Here is an 18,352-nt window from a genome sequence, read left to right on the forward strand (position 1 = left end):
GTATCTAGTGTTGTTTGGTTTGCCCCATCGTGGGTTTTTGTTTTGTTTATTATTTATAATTAAAGTCTTGTTGTGTTAACCCCTTCACCGCTGCCTGCATTTGGGTTCTTTCTGCCACAGTCGTGACAGTTTTTGGCCCAGTGACTGTTTAGGCCTTGAACTTTATGGTTCCTTTCTTCCTAATAATCAACATTTTTTGTGCGATTCACATCATACAAATGCATACAAAGTTTCTACCTTGTAAAATAGTTTTCCTGAGATCATGTTGTTTACTTTCATTTCATTCACAAAGCGTATGCAGCAATCATTTTTTTCCCACGTTGGTTATATAATAGAAATCGTCTGAAGGCATAGAAATGCATTACGTGAAGAACAGACCGAATCGAGTCATTACTCACATCAGGCCTTACAGCTAGCTTACATCATACGCTTTTTCTGTATGGCAAGAGCAAAGTAACTGTTAATAACAAGATCCATATTTCTAAATCTGATCTATAATGGTTTTAAACAAAATGAGGAAGCAAATAAGAAATGTTAAGGTGGGAGGTTTATGTAATACTTTCAGACATATGCCACGTCTTGATAAGTGAGGGGTTACAGTGTAGCCGCCGGGCATGAACACAGAACTACTTTGTTATGCAACAGGTACTTGTGCATCTGAGACAGTTTGAGAGATGTTCTTCAAGTTCTACCAGTCATAACTGAAGGCTAAAAGCTTCAACTTAAACCCAATTCTTTGACTCGAGGTTATGTGGAATAGCTTGGTCACTGAATACGAGACTCAGATGGTGTAATATGTTATTTCTGCACCACCATGGTCGACAAAAGAAAATGCAAAAACTTCACTGAAAAGGCACATCTCACAACCGTTGAACAAACAGATAGTCCCGCCCCACACCCTTGACCATTGGCTGAGCTCATGTTGCTGTGTCGGGATATTCGTACTGAAAGCATCCACAGGGGAATCGACCTGAATTGCCTTATAGATGTCTATCAACATTAAGCTAAGAAAAAATAAATCATTGTAGCATCAGAAATATTACACACCTCCTCTACGAGAGACGGTTTTAATACCTGCTCAAGTTTCCTCCCTCGGGGGAAACAAACCCATCTTCATGCTCCCACACACAACACACCTAGAACTGGTTGCGCAAATGAGAGTGCTTGCTCAGGCGGTAAACACGAGCAGTTTGTGTCATAAGTGTCAACGTGAGACAGAAGCCAGAGAGAGATAGACAGACAGAGAGATAGTTTATGGGGAGGGGTGTTTGCTACACAATATACATGTGCGTGACAGTGAATGTTATTAGATTACAGGCCAATTATTACCCAAATGTGACAACATGTGTGCGTGCGGTGTGAGTCAACGTGTGCCATCAACTCGACGAAACCACGATGACTCACATCAAACAGAGATTAAGGAGACGGTGACAGAGAAAGCGGGACCTAAACAGTCGACTGAAGCGAGCGACTGTAATCTGCAGTGTAATCAGAGTGGAGGAGGAGGGCAGCGGCGGGACCCGGCGCGGGAGGAACAACAAGTTTCAGGATGCAAACAGCATGACTCAGGGATGCATGTGAGCTCAGCGTGTGCCAGGCAGCGGGAAGTCCCACCGGTTAGACGTGTGAGCGCGCCAAACCTCTCCATTTCCCTCTCTTACTTTTCCCTTGAGGGAGCCTGCTCACTGGTTTCTCTCCGGTCTCTTGTACGAGTGAAACATTAACCTTGCCTCGGGCTCACTGAAGTCACACACGGAGAGCACGGTTTAAACAGACACCAGGCTCCCCCTGTGTTGGAAACAAGCAACAGATTCGAAACCTAAAACAAATGTGGGTTATGACCAGGTTTGTTATAATGGATGTAAGGAAAATACATATAATAAATAATTCAAAAATGTTAAAGGGACAAAAGGGAAATTACCTACTCTCCAGATGTCCCAAACCTGTATAAATGTCTTTTGTTTGGTTAAACACAGAGAAAGATATTTGGAAGAATGCTTGTAACCAAACAGTTCTTGGACCCCATTGAATACTATTGTAGGAACAATGACAATGGTGGTCAAAAGTGCCCCAGAACTGTTTGCTTTCCTACATTGTTCAAACTATCTTCTTTTGTGTTCAACAGAGCAAAGAAAAATATTAAAGGAGTCATTTTCTGTGTTTAAGTGCTATAATCGCATCCCTGGTGCATCTACCAACTCAAAAAACGTGAAAAATGACAACACAGTAACTTTGTTTTGGTGAGGCTTTCTCTACAAGCGTGTGAGAAATCGAGCCGACCAGGTTTCGCTCCTCTTCTGATGTACGAAGAGGCTCTTATTATAATATTACCACCCACGTTTCCACCCACAGCGCTGCCGCCATTGTTGTTTTCACAGGCGACAGCGGTGAACTTGTTCTGATGTCATGGCAAAAGTTCACGGAAAACATGCTAAATGTACTGTCTTTGGCTTATTTAGAGTCACAGCCTCGGAGAAGACAAGAGAGGAGTGGATTTATTTTATTTTTAGTGGAAATCCCTCGGAAACCATAAGTAAAAACCTGCTTGTTTGCGCGAATCACTTCAAGCCGGAGTGCTTTATCAACCTGGGACAGTAAAAGCAGGATTAGCTTCAAAGTTGTTCCTCAAGAGGGATCGAGACCAACTGAACGAGACAAAGCTGCTGATGTAAGTAATATTTAACAACAGGTGCTGACGGAAGAGATGTATTTTCAGCAGATTCTTACAGATGGAACCGATCCAGAGAAGGTACGTGAGAGCGATTTTTTACCTTTTTGGGATGGCACCACAAGACGTCGTTCGTTTGCAGAGCGTAAGGATCTGGCGGGTACATAAGTCTGCATTAGTGAATGAAGATAAGGGGGTGCCAAACCAGTGGTGGTCTTGTAGGCCAGGAGCAGAGTCTTGAATTTGATGCGAGCGACTATAGGGAGCCAATGTAACTTAAACAAGAGAGGGGTGACGTGTGCTCTCTTCGGTTCATTGAAGACCACTCTTGCTGCTGCATTCTGGATCATCTGTAGAGGTTTTGTTGTGCAAGCAGGAAGTCCAGCTAGTAGCGCATTGCAATAGTCCAGTCTAGACAAAACAAGAGCCTGGACTAGGACCTGCGTAGCATGCTCGGATAGGAAAGGTCTAATTTTCCTGATATTGTAGAGGATGAATCTACAGGACCGAGTGGTGCTGGCAACCTGATCTGTGAAGCTTAGCTGATCATCGATCACCACTCCCAGGTTTCTTGCCGTTCTGGAAGATGTGATGGTTGATGAGCCCAGTTGAATGGAGAAGTAGTGATGGATCTTAGGGTCGGACGGGGCATTTAAAGAGACATACACCAAAACGGGTTGCTGTGAGCATAGGCAAAACTGACAAGGCAAAAATGGTTTTGTTTACACAGCCATTGAGTGTTTTTAAGCGAAATATGTTACAGACATTTCATGAAGACCCTAACAAATCATACCAACTTGTTAAAGTGCTTATCCGATGAGCCCTTTAAATAATGTGTCCTACTACGGTAGTCAATGGGGTCCAAGAACTGTTTGGTTACAAGCATTCTTCCAAATGTCTTTCTCTGTGTTCATCAAAACAAAGAATTTATACAGATTAGGAACAACTCGAAGGTGAGTAAACAATGACCGCATTTTTATTTTTGGGTGAACTGTTCCTTTAAGATAGCAACTATGCAAGTGAATAGTTAAGACAGCTAAATAAATAGGGTCATACGCATTTAAAAGGGAACATGAAATGCTTCATACGGCACATGTTGTTGACATGAAAAGGTTGTGCATTCGATCAAGTGCATTTTCATGAGTCACTATGGAAGAGCTAGCAAAATAAGACATAGACATGCGTCATAAACTCAATAAAGGTTGCCAAAACTAAGATTTAAAAACATGTTGGGTCACCAAATGGTCCAAAAAAAAAAACTAAACCATTTGAGAAACAAAACTGAAAGTCAATGCTAAGTTCTGCTATACATTTAGATAAGAAATCGATAATGGTTCACCAAACATGTCAGTGAATTTGAAATACTTAAACTAATCTCTACTACCAAAAAAAGCTAAAAGCTGATTGGTCAACCTCAAAAATTAACCATGGTTTTACTAGTCTATAAGTTTAATTGTGACATTTGTAGTAAAACCACAGTGACCTCAAATTTACCATTGTCTTACTACAGGAATCATAGCCTAACCATGTGTAGTATAACTGTAGTGAAACAACAAAACTCAAAACAATAAACATGGTTATACTTTTACAACAGTAAACCCATAGTTCATATTTTTGAGGGAACACCTATCCTTCTAGCTATGATTTCATCGGCAATATAGTCAAAGATATAATCAGTCATGCCTGAAAGGATTTCTATTCAAGGTTGACCATCAAAGACGAAATGTATTTACACTCTTATACCAAGTCCTATGGTATACAAATTTACTACCAAATTATATAAAATGTTATTACCATCTATTACCATCACTGAACTCCCTCGGTCTTTATAAACATAAGCTCTTTGAAAAGCAAACTTTTTTGCTAAATTGCTGCCGATGAATAATCGGTCCCTTAACCGAGTGGCTCAGAATTCCACTATGGAGCTCTTCTATCAAATCTGTTATTTCTCCTGAGAGGAGCATCGCATTATACATGAATTCTGTTTTCTTGCTTCACTGGGCCACTCTGCACAACATAAAGCAGTTCATTTCCTCCATCAGCTACCAAAACAAAAAGAACGAGAACTGTGCGGGATCAGAGAGTACGACAGGGTGCTATTGCCAGAGATCAAAAGACTACATGATTTGACGGCGGTCGTGATAAGAAGCACTGTTAAAGTAAGATTGATTATAACATCCGGAGACTAAATGTATTAAGTGAGCAAACAGAACGTCAGGGGTTAAACATCAACGGGAGCCCAAACGGTGAACAGGTAACACGCTGACGGTGTCCTCAGTGCCCTTAGCCCAAGGACAGGTACTCTGGTGAGATCACAAAGTACTCCATGAACGTAATGACTAACTACAAATACATTATCGCCTGTTTGTCTAGTGAGCGCAACAGGCTGCAGAGGGGGAGATGGAGAGAGAGCCGCTTTGTAAATATCAGACTGGGAGTCAAGGCGTATCTTTTTAACGTTGCATCGGCACACAGAGACTAACTTCAACACCTCTCTGCATAATGAAAGCGTGAGACGGTGCGTGCAACAGCCCTGAGTGTTACCAAGAGCAGCTTGTTTGGCAGAGGGCCAGATACAGTTACCAGAGGATTGTCTTCACTTGACTCTATATGCTCTCATGATCTGAAAAAATCATTCACAAATATTTACAAAAAGTTGATTCACAGATAGTCTGCTGTGAAGTCATTAACATGGGAATCCGAAGCCTTTAAGGCGGTTTTAAACAGTACCTTGAACTGACACCGCACCTCTATTGTCCAAATGTAATGGGCAACTCATATAAATGATGTATGGCATGCACAGCTGCACAAATACTATTGGAAATTAAATTTTCATGCTTTTGCTTCCTTACGCCTCTATATGACATACGCAGTACACAAGACCAACTTTGTATTATTGTAAAAAGAAACAAAGACATCTAAGATATCTAAGATTTCTCACCTCAACATTATTGTGTTTTAAATGATCTTAAGATGAATAGATTCTGCAAAGGATAAACATAGATCTCGGCTCTAAAAATTACATTTTATTTAAGCAATTTGAACGTGAAGACTTTGTGCAGAGAAAAACAATAGAACAAATTTTTAATAAATGCTTATTCACAAATTCTTAACAAATGACTATATAAAATATATACAGTATATATAATGGTTTATGTTAAGTTAAATGCCTGAATGATTAAATAATAATATGCAATTATTGCTGGTTTTATTATAGTTTATCACCTGCCCTTCGCCAATATTCAATTAATGACAAAAAAGCACCTGTTTAACAAGACTGAGACGACCCAAAATCTGGCGTTTCTAGTGTGCATCTGTTCCACAGAAATCACCTTTACGATCACTTATGAAGAATTCTGCACGTTATCCTAGCTTCTCATGGCTAATGTTCATTCGAACTCAAACATTTATAGCTGTTAAACCGGTTTATTTCTGGCAAACTGTGGTCAATGATGTGAAGAGTGGACAAAGATTACACTGTGATTTTAGGACTAGGTTCTACATTGTTTATCTCTTTCTCCAACACACAAGCTGGCCTTAAGCTTTGAAACTTTTACTGATGACCATGTTGATATTAAAGATCATCACATGACTCATCTCCTGGTTGAGGAGGAAGCTTAAGGGAAACTTCACCAAACTCAATCTGATGGACTTTTTCTTTAACCAGTAGATCATATGGTGAACCAAATTCCTTTGATACCACATTCAATTCGATTTTATTTTATTTATATAGCGCTTTTGACAATGCTGCATGGTTTCAAAGCAGCTTTATAGGAAGAAAAACAAAACAAAACAAAAAGAAAAAAAACACAGAAAGGTAAAATACAATGCCGTACAGGTTATAGAAATAGTAAGACCATTCTAGTAAGTAATGTTAATGGAGTTTACAGAATCTTGAGCAAATCTAATATCAGAAGTCTCCCGGTGAGCAAGCCAACACGGCCCAGTGGCGAGGAACCCAAACTCCAATGATAAATAAATGGAGAAAAAAACTCGGGAGAAACCAGGCTCAGCCGGGAGGGCCAGGTCTCCTCTGACATGTTACAGCTGCACTCAGTGTAGAGGACATTTTTATTTTTATGCTTTTTGCAACCTAATGTAAGAATATGCATGCATTTACTTCAACTAACACAAGTGTGAGATTGTTAGTGCCTGGTACAGAGTTTTATTGATCTCTTTTATGTAGCAGTACAGAGGCCTACGCAAGGTTTTGGTAGAGGTCAAAGAACAAACAGTCTTGTAGAATGAATAATGTCCTGTGTTATTAAGAAGGGAAGATGTGCATGGCCTTGGAGCTGTTGATAAGAGTGAAACATAGTATGGGGTGATGTAAATGAGACTGATGATTGCTGGAGAAAGGAGAAGTAGGGGTATAAGAATGGAATGTTCCGCTCTCTGCAGACTGAGGATTGTCACTCTGTTTTGAGTTGATCCTTCTTACAAGCAATACAATAATTTTAAAGACAAATCTTGGTCTCATCTCTCAGAAAACTCATTTCCACAACACTCAGTAACTTTGAGTAAACATGACTGAGTAAATATTTTTGGTTCGTGAGGAGAGCTTATTAGTAGCAGTTTATTAAATTACATTTGTTTGAAGCTATTTAAGTCTAATTTGTTGAGACTGCGTTTGTGTTAGGCAGGGATAATAATAATAACAATAAGAGGCCAAATACAGCTAGAACTTCAGACTGCCGTCACGGAAAAAATATACTAAGTATTGAATACTGGTTAGCATTAAAGTAACAAGTGTTCATGCGCACACATATGTTCATGGACTTATCCAAAGCCGATCTGATCTGATCAGCCTGAAAGAAAAGAACCTTTTTGGCCCTTTGAGAAGCTCCCTTCATGGGCTGAAATGAGTAGAGGCCCATGGGTAGCCGTCCAGTGTGTCCACCACCCCATTAATCTTTCAGCCCTGAGGCGAAACTTCATCTGCCAGTGTTGTCCAATGTACTCCACCACGACAATGACACATGAGTGACTTCAGCACTTCACGTGAACTAGAATGGAAGTGTCTTTCTGCGAGTTTAGCACTCATATAAACAGTGCCGCTACTCTGTGTTTCTGTCCTCGGGTCATCTACACAATTTGTTTGTGTGTCAATGCCGTCTTATTCCGTTGCGCCTCAAATCCACCAGGAATTCCATCAACATGAGAAGATCTCAAAAGATTTCCTGGTCAGCAATGCTCGTTGCAGGCAGCCGTAAGATGCGTCTTTACGTTTGCACACGATCTGTAGATGATGATAATTTCTTGAGAATTGCTGGTGTAATAAGATTTGCGGAAATGAAATTGCGATGAGCACTTTCAACCAACATGATAATACCTGATCGAGAAAGTTAAATAATTAGCTATTATGATAAAACAAGTCATGAGTGGTATGGAACTATGGGTGCTGGTATATGTGGGGGGAGTTAATGAATGAAGAAAATTGACTGATCGCTTGGCTTGGAAACACCTGTAATGAATTCTGGGCGATATTACCGGAGAAGCAGACTCATCTCAAGCTCATTCCACACCGTCCACTTATTCCACATTACAGCTGCATTCATCACGCACTAGTGTCATTAGCTCTATTATTCAGACCCGAGTTCAAATCACTTTAATTTAGCGTGAAAGAAGGTGATTGTAATAACCCAGGCTTTTATGTGTGCTACTTGGTGAGGCTTAAACACCTCTCAGACAGAATGACAAGCCTGCCGGAGCTGATGACTTTAGATTGTGAAAATTGTATTATAAGGACTCTTCAAAAGTTCAGGGGAAGCAGAAAAAAGTGGTTTGTTGGCAACCCGTGTGAGAAAAAAGCAAGCAAGAATTTCAAGGCGAGTATGTGGCACGTACATGAGAAACACGTTTTCTTCCTCACATGAAAAAGAGTCGCGTCTCGCACACTGTTGCGACAAGGCATATAGGTCAGAATAATAAACTACCTCCGTTCACAAGCCTTCATCCCAGAAGAGCAAAAAATTTTCTCCGCAAACTGCACGTCTGAACAACTGTGTCCTCCTCATCCCTCCCACGACTCTCTTTCACCACACTCAGACTGCATCATATGGGAACGTTTGCCTTTACGCTCCCATATAGAGGTCTGCATTACCGCGGCTCTCCCGCGGGACCCGATACGAATTCTTGCGGCGCGGGATTAAATGTTTTGGATAAAAGATGGTAGCGATCGGAAACTCTGGTACTATAGCCGGGAGCGGGTCTGTGGACGGGTGCCCACTCCCGACATCCTTCTAACTGACCACATGTAGAGCCTGATCTGAGGACTGGCTATGCATGTGCAGCGCGCGTGGACCAGTTCTTACTCCGTTTTAACTTGAATTTTCACGCGTCAGCCCCCAGACAGTGCGGGCAGGTCGCCTAGTGCACCTTATGAGAGAGTTCATGTTTTTTAGAGGAAAGACGGTCATCAGGACATTTCTTGCATGGATTTAAATAGTTCGTTTAAGAAAAGTGATTTCATTTTGCACGAGCGCTAGCTATATATACAGTATATAGCTATATAAGCAAACGGGTTTCGTTTATTCATACTTTGCTTATAGTTTGAGTGAAAGACGTTGTGGTTAATGCATTTAATTTTTTTTTCTCTGTGACATTTTGCCTACTGTATTGACATTAAAATGTAAGAAAAATGTTGTATATTGACAATACGATAACAAATAACTGATATGTTTTTGTAAAGCGTATTTTATATTTGTTATGGAGAAATTTAAATGTGAGATCTGGAAAAGAGCGGGATCTGTCGGGTCGGGACGAAAATCATTCTAAAAAGAAAGCGGGTGAACACGAGTGAATTTTCAGCGGGACTGGGTGGGTGCTGAATGAAACTTGGCGGGCGCGATGAAAAAAACAGTCCCGTGCAGACCTCTACTCCCATATCCACCACGACTGTCAAGCGAGACCGCCAGGGATCTCTTACCCACTCACATACACAGCAGCTCCTGTTTTTTAAAGTACCCATTTTATTTTTAACCTCGCTCGTCTCAAAGTTCTGCGGATAACTAAAGAGTAAAGTTATGTACAGATCCCGATGTTGAACCGAGGGAGCAGAGATGTCGGGTTTGCTGAAGCCGTTCTGTGTCACTTGATAAGGCGGAAGGCATGTGATCTCCATGACCCTTGCGGCACTGGGGGTGTCACTGTTGGTAAAGAGAGGTCTGTTTGTTTCGGGGGTGGACGGGGCAGCCGGCAGTCTGGCTGAAAGATAAGACCCACGGCTGGGGCCTCTTCCTGGGCTTCCAGGCGGACGGCCCTGACCTCTCTTTAGGTCATAGAAATGAGTAATGGGGGTCAGCACATATGAATGACCCGGCATGAAATCAACGTAAACCCACAACATAGCATCAGGATACAATGTTACCTAAGGTTAAACCTTGTAATGCGATACTCAAAAACTTTAATTTTGTTTATTGCCGACCTTTGGAAACGTAGTTAAACATTACTCGACAACGTGTGTGACATCATTACGTGGGTGGTGTAAGTCAAAACAAAATACGATTTCTTTTGCTGTTTACTATACACACTTGCAATGGGTTTCTTGCTACCTAGAAAGTTTGTCAATGTTTTTTCCGTGTCACTTTGTGTTGTCTGTAATGTTTTTCACAATACAAACCCAAATCACCTCATTGAGTTCCAGACATATAAAAAGTCACATAAACGTTGAGACTCTGAACAGCTGGTCATCCTTTAACTCACATTGTGAAAGAGCTATGCAGGAGACTATGCGAGTTAATCCCTCACTAGGAGAAGCGTGGCTCATTTATGAGCGACAAACACTGCTGGCAGGTGGTTCAAGCCTCCCATTACAGTCTTTTATGAACACTTCTCTGCTGTGTAAATGCTATCAAAAGATGCTGATATGACTAATCGCACATCTTACCTGAATAAACAGAGATATTTGCACCTGTTAATCACCATCTGTTGAAAAGTAGAAGAATGGAGCAGGAGAATTATAGCCTGGGCCTTTAAAGTGAGCCATTGCTTTTCTTTTGGTGTGGCTGAGTATTTGCATTTGTTTTTATTTGGTACACATGCGTCTCTCCATCTAGTCTGTCGCTCATCCATTTTCCGTTTAAGCTTTGTCTACCTTTACACCAACATGGCAGCAACTCTCGTAAAAGGCTGTTTCTGAAAAGAATCCATGGTGTTTAAGGTCCTCTAAAAAGATTTCAGGCATCGCTTCTTTTGTTCCCGAACACTCAGACTCCTATAATGGGTTTGAATTACTACTTTGGCTCGTCCAGGAGTTATCAGGCCGGTTAGAGCCAGCAAGCTTTGAAGCGTGGGTCAAAGAGAGGGCTGCTTTGTGTAAGGTGCTGTGACTGCTGTAGAAACAGCCTGGCTAACCTCATGTGACTTACAACCTTGGCCTGAACCGAGTTCCTCTGTGAGGGATAAAGAAAACCCTGCTTTTAGACAGCTGTATTAGGAGAAAAGCCAGCTTCTAGAGTGGAAACAGAGACATGAGACTTCTCTTGGTTGCATAAAAACTGGCACGTTGTTCGCCACTGAATCACTATTTTGAGTATTTTAGGGATATTTGGGTTATGGCGAAATCAACATATAGTCTCAGTTCACAATCATCTGCAGAACTGGAACAGCTACTTATAAAGTAAAAGTCATTAACGAATATGTAAATATACTCACATATTTTAATATTGCATATTAATTGTTGACATTATGACTATATGTCAATAGTAATAATAATAATGTCGTTAATAATAATAACAACAAAATATAATAATAATAATAATAATAATGTCATTATTATCAATAATAATAGTAATAATAATAACGGCATTATTAATAAAAATACTAATGATAACAGAATAATAATAACATCATTATTATTAATAATAATAACAATAATAATAATATTCATTCTGTTTGTGTTTTAATTGAATAAAAACACATCAAACCAACAATATAAATGCTGTTGAACACATTTTTTGATGTTAAGTAAAGAAAATGCTAAATCATCGGGGCCTACTGAAGAGAAATGGATGCTTACTGCAAACTGGAAATAAAAAATGCATAACTTTACCTATTATTCCGATAATAGGAATAACACAGACCATATCAATGTAAAGATGCTAAAAGCCATTTTTAATAGAATGTAACATATGTGAACTGTATTACTTCAGTTGTCACTCTAAGAGGTTTTCTGAGGTAAATATTAAAATGAAATATGTTCCTTTAAACAAAACAACAAATGGCAAGGAAGCATAAGACCAGAGAGCAGAGGTCGGAAGACCAAACACTTACAAATAAAATGTGTAATTAATGTGAAGTCTAAACGTCTATCTTATTCTCAGCTGAAAGAAGGTGAGACACTGAGGGGGATGTTCTTCATCAGATGTTGTCAGCAGGTGAGACTGTATCCATGTCCACAGGTCCTGATGAGGCTTTTACTGCTCTAATAGGTTTAGTCTCGTGACTGTTGGCATGGAGAAACAGCGCAGCCCCCTATCCCGAGGCCGAAATTCTGGACAGCAATTTCTGGTGTCAAATCACACCTAGAAGGTGAGTGGATGAGTTACAGTCTGTACCTCTCAGCAAAAGATGGGTGTGTGTGCACGATCCATCAAAAAGGTGACAGAGAGAGAGACTAACTTTTCTCAATAGCAATAACAATAATTGCCAAAAAATGACTTTCTATGCTCAATGCCAATTCTCATATCAATTCATAAGAATTCCTGACCTACTGTAAATACTAAATATTCATTAGCATGGGTTAACTTTGCGGTCCTATCAACTGTAAACATTACATTTTACTCAGTGTCGCTATGGTTACAAATGCTTGTTTTAGATTTATAGGGAGAGAGAATAGAGGCTTGACTTCAGTTATCCATGTAAATAAACATTATTCATGCCACTCTGCCAGTCTGTACATTAAAATGACAATTCCAGAGTCAAAACTGCATACGGTTGCCAATCCCAAATATTTACTTTATTCTTGTGCACATATGAAGTGAAGTCATAGGTGTTGACTTGCAATGAAAGTTGTCGTACGCATGCGGATCATTTGTGAAATGGGGAAAACACCCAGTCTGTTTATTCAAGAGACTGGGCAGACTAATCACTCTCCTGGATTATGAGAGATGAAGACTACATGAGAAACAGCGCCCAGGTGCTTCTGTTGACATGGATAATAAAGATTAACACACACACACACTAATACAGGCTTATGGCAAACATGACAAAAGCAGAATTAAAAACGATCAACTGCAGATGAAACTCACAACAGGGAGCTTGATGAAAAACACAATATTAAAGGGTATATACACACACGCATGATCACTCTCACTTGTTTTCATTTTTGCGCCACACCGTGAGACTGCAAAATGCATTCCATCTGTGATTTAAAAGGTCAACAGCATTGTGGCAAGTTAAATCACCTTCCCTGCAGCGATTGTGTCACTTTATATTCAAACTTTCTTTCATAGCCTCAAGGTAAAAGAAAATACTTTATTATTTGTTCAGAGGTTTAACTAAAAAAAGAGACATTCATCCTCACCAATTCAGAGAAATAACACTTGTAATGGTTACATTCAACCCTGAAACCAACCGTTCCGTTTATTCCTGTCTATCACTCAAATACTATAGATTTTTTCACAATACATGATTATGTCACATAAATGACACATGAATTGAATAGATACTATTCATGCAAGCATCTGCTGATCTGTGTGTAAAAAAGCCTGGACTCAAAGCAAATTGCTTCAAACACAGCTCTATGATGCCCTTCAATTGAATAATCTTGTCAACCCGTCTGATCCGAAACTATTACAAACACGAACGCGAACCTCAACGTCGAGAAAACATTTGTAATTGTACCGCACGTACATAAACAGATCCACAAATAGGTCAGGGGACAGATTATACATGATTGCAATGATACCATGTACTGTATTGTATTCTGTACTAAGTACTATGTAATATTTTTTCTGTTTTCCGTAATTTGTTCCATGCAAAGCTGCTTTGAACCACAGCAGCATTGCGACATAAAAAAAACTTGAATTTAATTAATTTTGTATAGGTTTATGTCCTAATTCTGTAATGGAATCAAAGCTGCAATATCAGTCGTATTCAAAAACAGCTCATCTATAATGGTGCACATTCGTTTTGGGGCATTAAGGCTTACAGGCCATGTTTACACAGTTTACTCTTAAGCGTCTTGGTGTCTGTTCCACCAATAAACATGGCCAACAGTTGTGAGTCACTGTTTTGCGACTGGATCTCTTTAATATCACATGACAATTCATATACCACAGCTGGCTTACATGGCAACTGTTGAGCAAGTCCAACCAACCAATCCCAAGCCAATAGGAATCGGACACGATCAGACAAAGAGTTTTCAAAACATCTTTAAACCCTCGTGCATGTCCCACTTTACCAGGAAAAGCACATTTTACTCCGACAAAGATTTCACAATGACAACACCTTTCTCCAGTTCCAAATAGTTTAAAGAAAGCTAGTCAAAGACGACATGATGGCCTGACATACAGACCATGTGTTTTTTTATTTCCTTTTAGCAGTAAGAAACCTACAAGAATGGCACCTAAAATACACTTATAATATATATTATATAGTAATAATCATGCTCATATTATGTGTGCCCAGTCATATGTTGCATTATATGCAACATATCATCAAAGTCATAGTCATTACAGATAACTATGGGCATCTAGTTCAGCCAGACGTCCACATTCCTCCACCAGCACACCTTGTTGCTGCCCGCTAAGTGTAACAGTTTCTCACTCTCAGCTTCTTCTGCCATAAACACCTCATTACTTTTCACAAAATATACACACTGCAGGCACACTCGTGACTTCATACTGCATCTTAAACCGTCTCAGACCAGCATGGGTCTACTGTAGGTTTACATGCGTGACAATAAGCATGTTGTAGGTCGTGTTGAATGTTAGGCCTTGAATGGGCTCAATCCATTTATCAGACCTACAGAAAGGCATTGGTAGAAGCACATCTCTCTATGTAAAGCACAAAGCCATATATCTACACACATCAGCTCACAGAAAAGCATTCATCTATCAGAGCTGGAATTAAAGATACTGAGTGTATGTGACCGAGCTTGTCGAAACGGCACTTGCAATAGATGCTGCATTAGCTCTTATTATTGCAATACCATAGGGAAAAAATATCACTTTAACTTGTTAAATATGGTTCAGTATTGTACCCTGATAAACACACAACAGACATCACCAAGCGCATGTCTGTGGGTTTGCCGACAATCAATACATGACCGACAGATTGCAGAAAACGTGTCTTCCACATGTCCACGCATCCATATGCCAACCCATTGATTCGCTCTAACGCATGCACTTAAGCACAATAATCATAATCATTCTATTTTACCAAATTCATGAGAACTGGCATTTGCAAAATGTCAAGATTTAATCCATATCATTTCTTAAGCAGAGAAAAATGAAGTCAATTAACAAATCTTTTGACAATCAATCCGGGTTCTCATGCCTAATAAAAAGAATGCTTCACGGTTAACCGATACAAACAAAAACTAATAAACATAAGTGCAATGGCTCATGATGACCAACAGTGTTCCTCTAGTGATCCACTAAAAGATGCTTTTTAATAACGCTTCTGCCACGAAGGCAAATACGTTTCATTGGGTTATTGTGCAATTCATTGTTTTTATCAAAGTAGGCACTTACTTCTCCTTTAAGAAGTCTACGACACGCTTGAAGTCAGCACAGCAGTACTCTCTCCTCATGTCCATCAGAACGCTGTCAGATGCTGATTGGACGGGCACATGGAGGAAGGCGTAGACCCGTGGGTGGTTCAGGATTTTTGCCATTTCCTATTAGAGGGAGATTGAGAGTTAAAAACTAAACACAACAAAAGACATTACTTAGGCTGCATTTACACTGCATGCCTGTTGAAGAGATACAATATGTACACATATCTCATGATTTATCGCGTCTGTTTACATTGCCTTTAGACACGGCTAAATGTGTGTAGATTAAAGTGATAGTTCACCCAAAAATAAAAATTCTGGCACCATTTACTCACCGTCTTGTCAATTCAAACCTTTCTTTCTTTCTTTCTTTCTTGTGCAGAACACAAAAGAAGATTTTTTAAAGAAAGTTTGTAACCGAAAAGCACCGGCCCCCAGTCACTTCCACTGTATGGACACAAAACCAATGCAAGTTAACGACATTCTTCAAAATATATTCTTTTGTGTTCTGTGAAAGAAAGTCATACAGGTTTGAAATGACAGGAGAGTGAGTAAATAATGACAGAAGTTTGATTTTTTGGGTGAACTATCCCTTCAAAAAGCCAGCAGATGGATTAGCACGTTCCTGCCCGAATCGATGAGCACTGCAGGCCGAAATTGGTCTGCATCATCAGTAGGTACATCAGATGATCAATACCAGACACATCGCATATGAAAGTAGCTCAAACATGCATAAACAAATGATCTTTATTTTTAGTTATTTATGAAATTATCATTTTATATAATTATGTAAATAAACGAATGAATGATGAATAAGTAGATAAGCAAATAATAGTAATAGTAGAATTAATAAATATTAAATAAATACATATTTTAGTTTAGTTTATGTTCACACGGATTTAAAAAGATCTAACATGTCTAAAATGGCTTTGCCGTATACGTTGTGTACTTCATGACATGCGAAAGACACCCACAATTTACCCCCCCAAAAAACCACCAAACCATCATCAGACTATCATAGCAAATTTCTACGTGTCTGTGTGTGCAATATGAGTCAGCATGGATTTGGGTGTATCTTTAGTAGCAGAGGTTAAAGGCAGAGTAATCGATTTCTGAAAAGTGTTGATGTTATTTGAAATCGACAATAAAACACACTACTATGCAAAAGGAACACGCCCCTTCCTGCATTGCTCCGTTTTCAAATGTGCTGTGCAACACAGACATGAAATGCTTAGCTTTATATAGCTAAGACCACAAAAAAAAAATGCTAGCGTATCTCTGCTAAAAGGCTTCGCCATACCACCGCGGGTTCTAACGCGTCTCCGCTGGCAAGTCTTTATAATAATAACGTGGGTCCTAGCTCCTGTCTGACTTTTATCCTTCTTTTTATACTTAAAATCCACAGACTCTTTACTTTTATGTAATAAATAAGACATCGCTCTTTCTACAGTCTTTCTAATGCCTGCTTGCTCTCTTCCCTCTGTTAACATGAGCAGACATGCCCCTTACCGCTGATTGGCTACAGGTTTGTTTTGGTACTCAGCCTGACTCAATGTTCTTAAGCGTTTTTGAAAAAAAATACTAACTGTAATTTTAAAGATTTTTTTTCCTAACTCTACCTTTAAAGGTATGATTAACTGGGCATGTTTATTGTTTTATACTGTTGTATGAGGCCTACTTATGACGTTTGCGTGGTTATTACATTCAAAAACATCAAAATCAATAAGTAATAGGCTATTTTCTACCCGGGTTTTGAGGCCGGCTTGACAAACGCTCGGTTTTAATGGGCATTGAAGACTTGGAAGTAAACGCCCACCAAAACACTTCAAAACAGCCTCCATTATTTGCAAACGGTGGATAAAACCTTGAAAATGATATATGAGCCCGCCAAATCACAGAGATGCCGATTCGCACGGGACTAATATTATCACAGGACCTCTGTGTTTGTCAAAATATGGTAAGTCATTTGTGGGGGAATTTTTACTTTACAAATCACAGAGATGCCGATTCGCATGGGATTAAGATCACAGACAACCTCTGCAATTATTACAAATGACTAGAGGACCCCAGGTAATACTAATCCCATGCGAATAGTGCTCAGGGCATAACAAGCAATCTCTAACAAAGCAATAGTGACGCATAGTACAAAAATGTTGAACTCACATAAGATTGCTGCGCCATTCCTATCAGATCCAATATTCACGGCACAGCGCTGCTTTTTAATTCAAGTCTCTCCGCAAATCCAAATCCGTCGACCTGTGCCTTGTTCACAAAGGATCTGCGGTAATGTTTTACCCACGTGAGCTGGAACCTCTATAAAAATAAACTTCAGACACGCATTACTAATGTCGGAATCCGAAGGTTATGCAGCGACTGTGTTCTTCCACAACCAGGCACTGACTGCACAATATTTTGCGATCTTCAACGGCATGTTTATTGCTTGCTCGCTCTATCTGGTTCCGCACAACTTGTGTTACTTCAGTACTGTTATGCGCGAACCAGTGGGAGGGGCTAGAGAAGTTGTCATTGATATTCTCCTGTGGAGGCGGTGTTCAACCTTTCAATGACGTCATAGATAGGTGCATTCCAGGACTTGGCGTTTGCTGGGCCTGGTGTCAATAACAGTTGTAATTTTAGTAACAAGGGCGTTTTCAGTTCTGACACTTACAGGATGTTCGCTTGAATACGATTCCCTCTTATATAACAAAAGCTCGGGTTAAAATTGAGATCTTAATTCATTGCCCCTTTAACAAAACACCTGTTTAACAATCCAGCCCAGTCGCCAGAACTGTTGGTTTTCATTTAGACTGCTAACACATTCAATCCTGCAACATGAGGGGAGGAACGTGTCTGCAAACATGTTATTTCATGAACACTGCATCATCTATGAGGATAAAAGTTCTTAAATTTTTTAGGGCGCGCCTGTGAAGTGAGAATGTCTTCCTTTCATAAACCGTTCCATA

The 18,352-nt window shown here is 39.7% G+C and overlaps 1 protein-coding gene across 2 annotated transcripts in view; it reads right to left on the reverse strand.

Annotated features, from left to right (window-relative positions):
* Positions 1–18,352, reverse strand: part of cdkal1 (CDK5 regulatory subunit associated protein 1-like 1) — a 419,123-nt gene that overhangs the window by 153,591 nt on the left and 247,180 nt on the right. For both annotated transcript variants that reach the window (XM_057341126.1, XM_057341127.1), the window contains exon 10: positions 15,367–15,512. In XM_057341126.1, the coding sequence (XP_057197109.1) occupies positions 15,367–15,512 (146 nt within the window). The remainder of the gene's footprint in view (positions 1–15,366; positions 15,513–18,352) is intronic.

This window comes from Triplophysa rosa, linkage group LG8 (assembly GCF_024868665.1).
Source record: "Triplophysa rosa linkage group LG8, Trosa_1v2, whole genome shotgun sequence".
Classification (NCBI taxonomy): Eukaryota; Metazoa; Chordata; class Actinopteri; order Cypriniformes; family Nemacheilidae; genus Triplophysa; species Triplophysa rosa.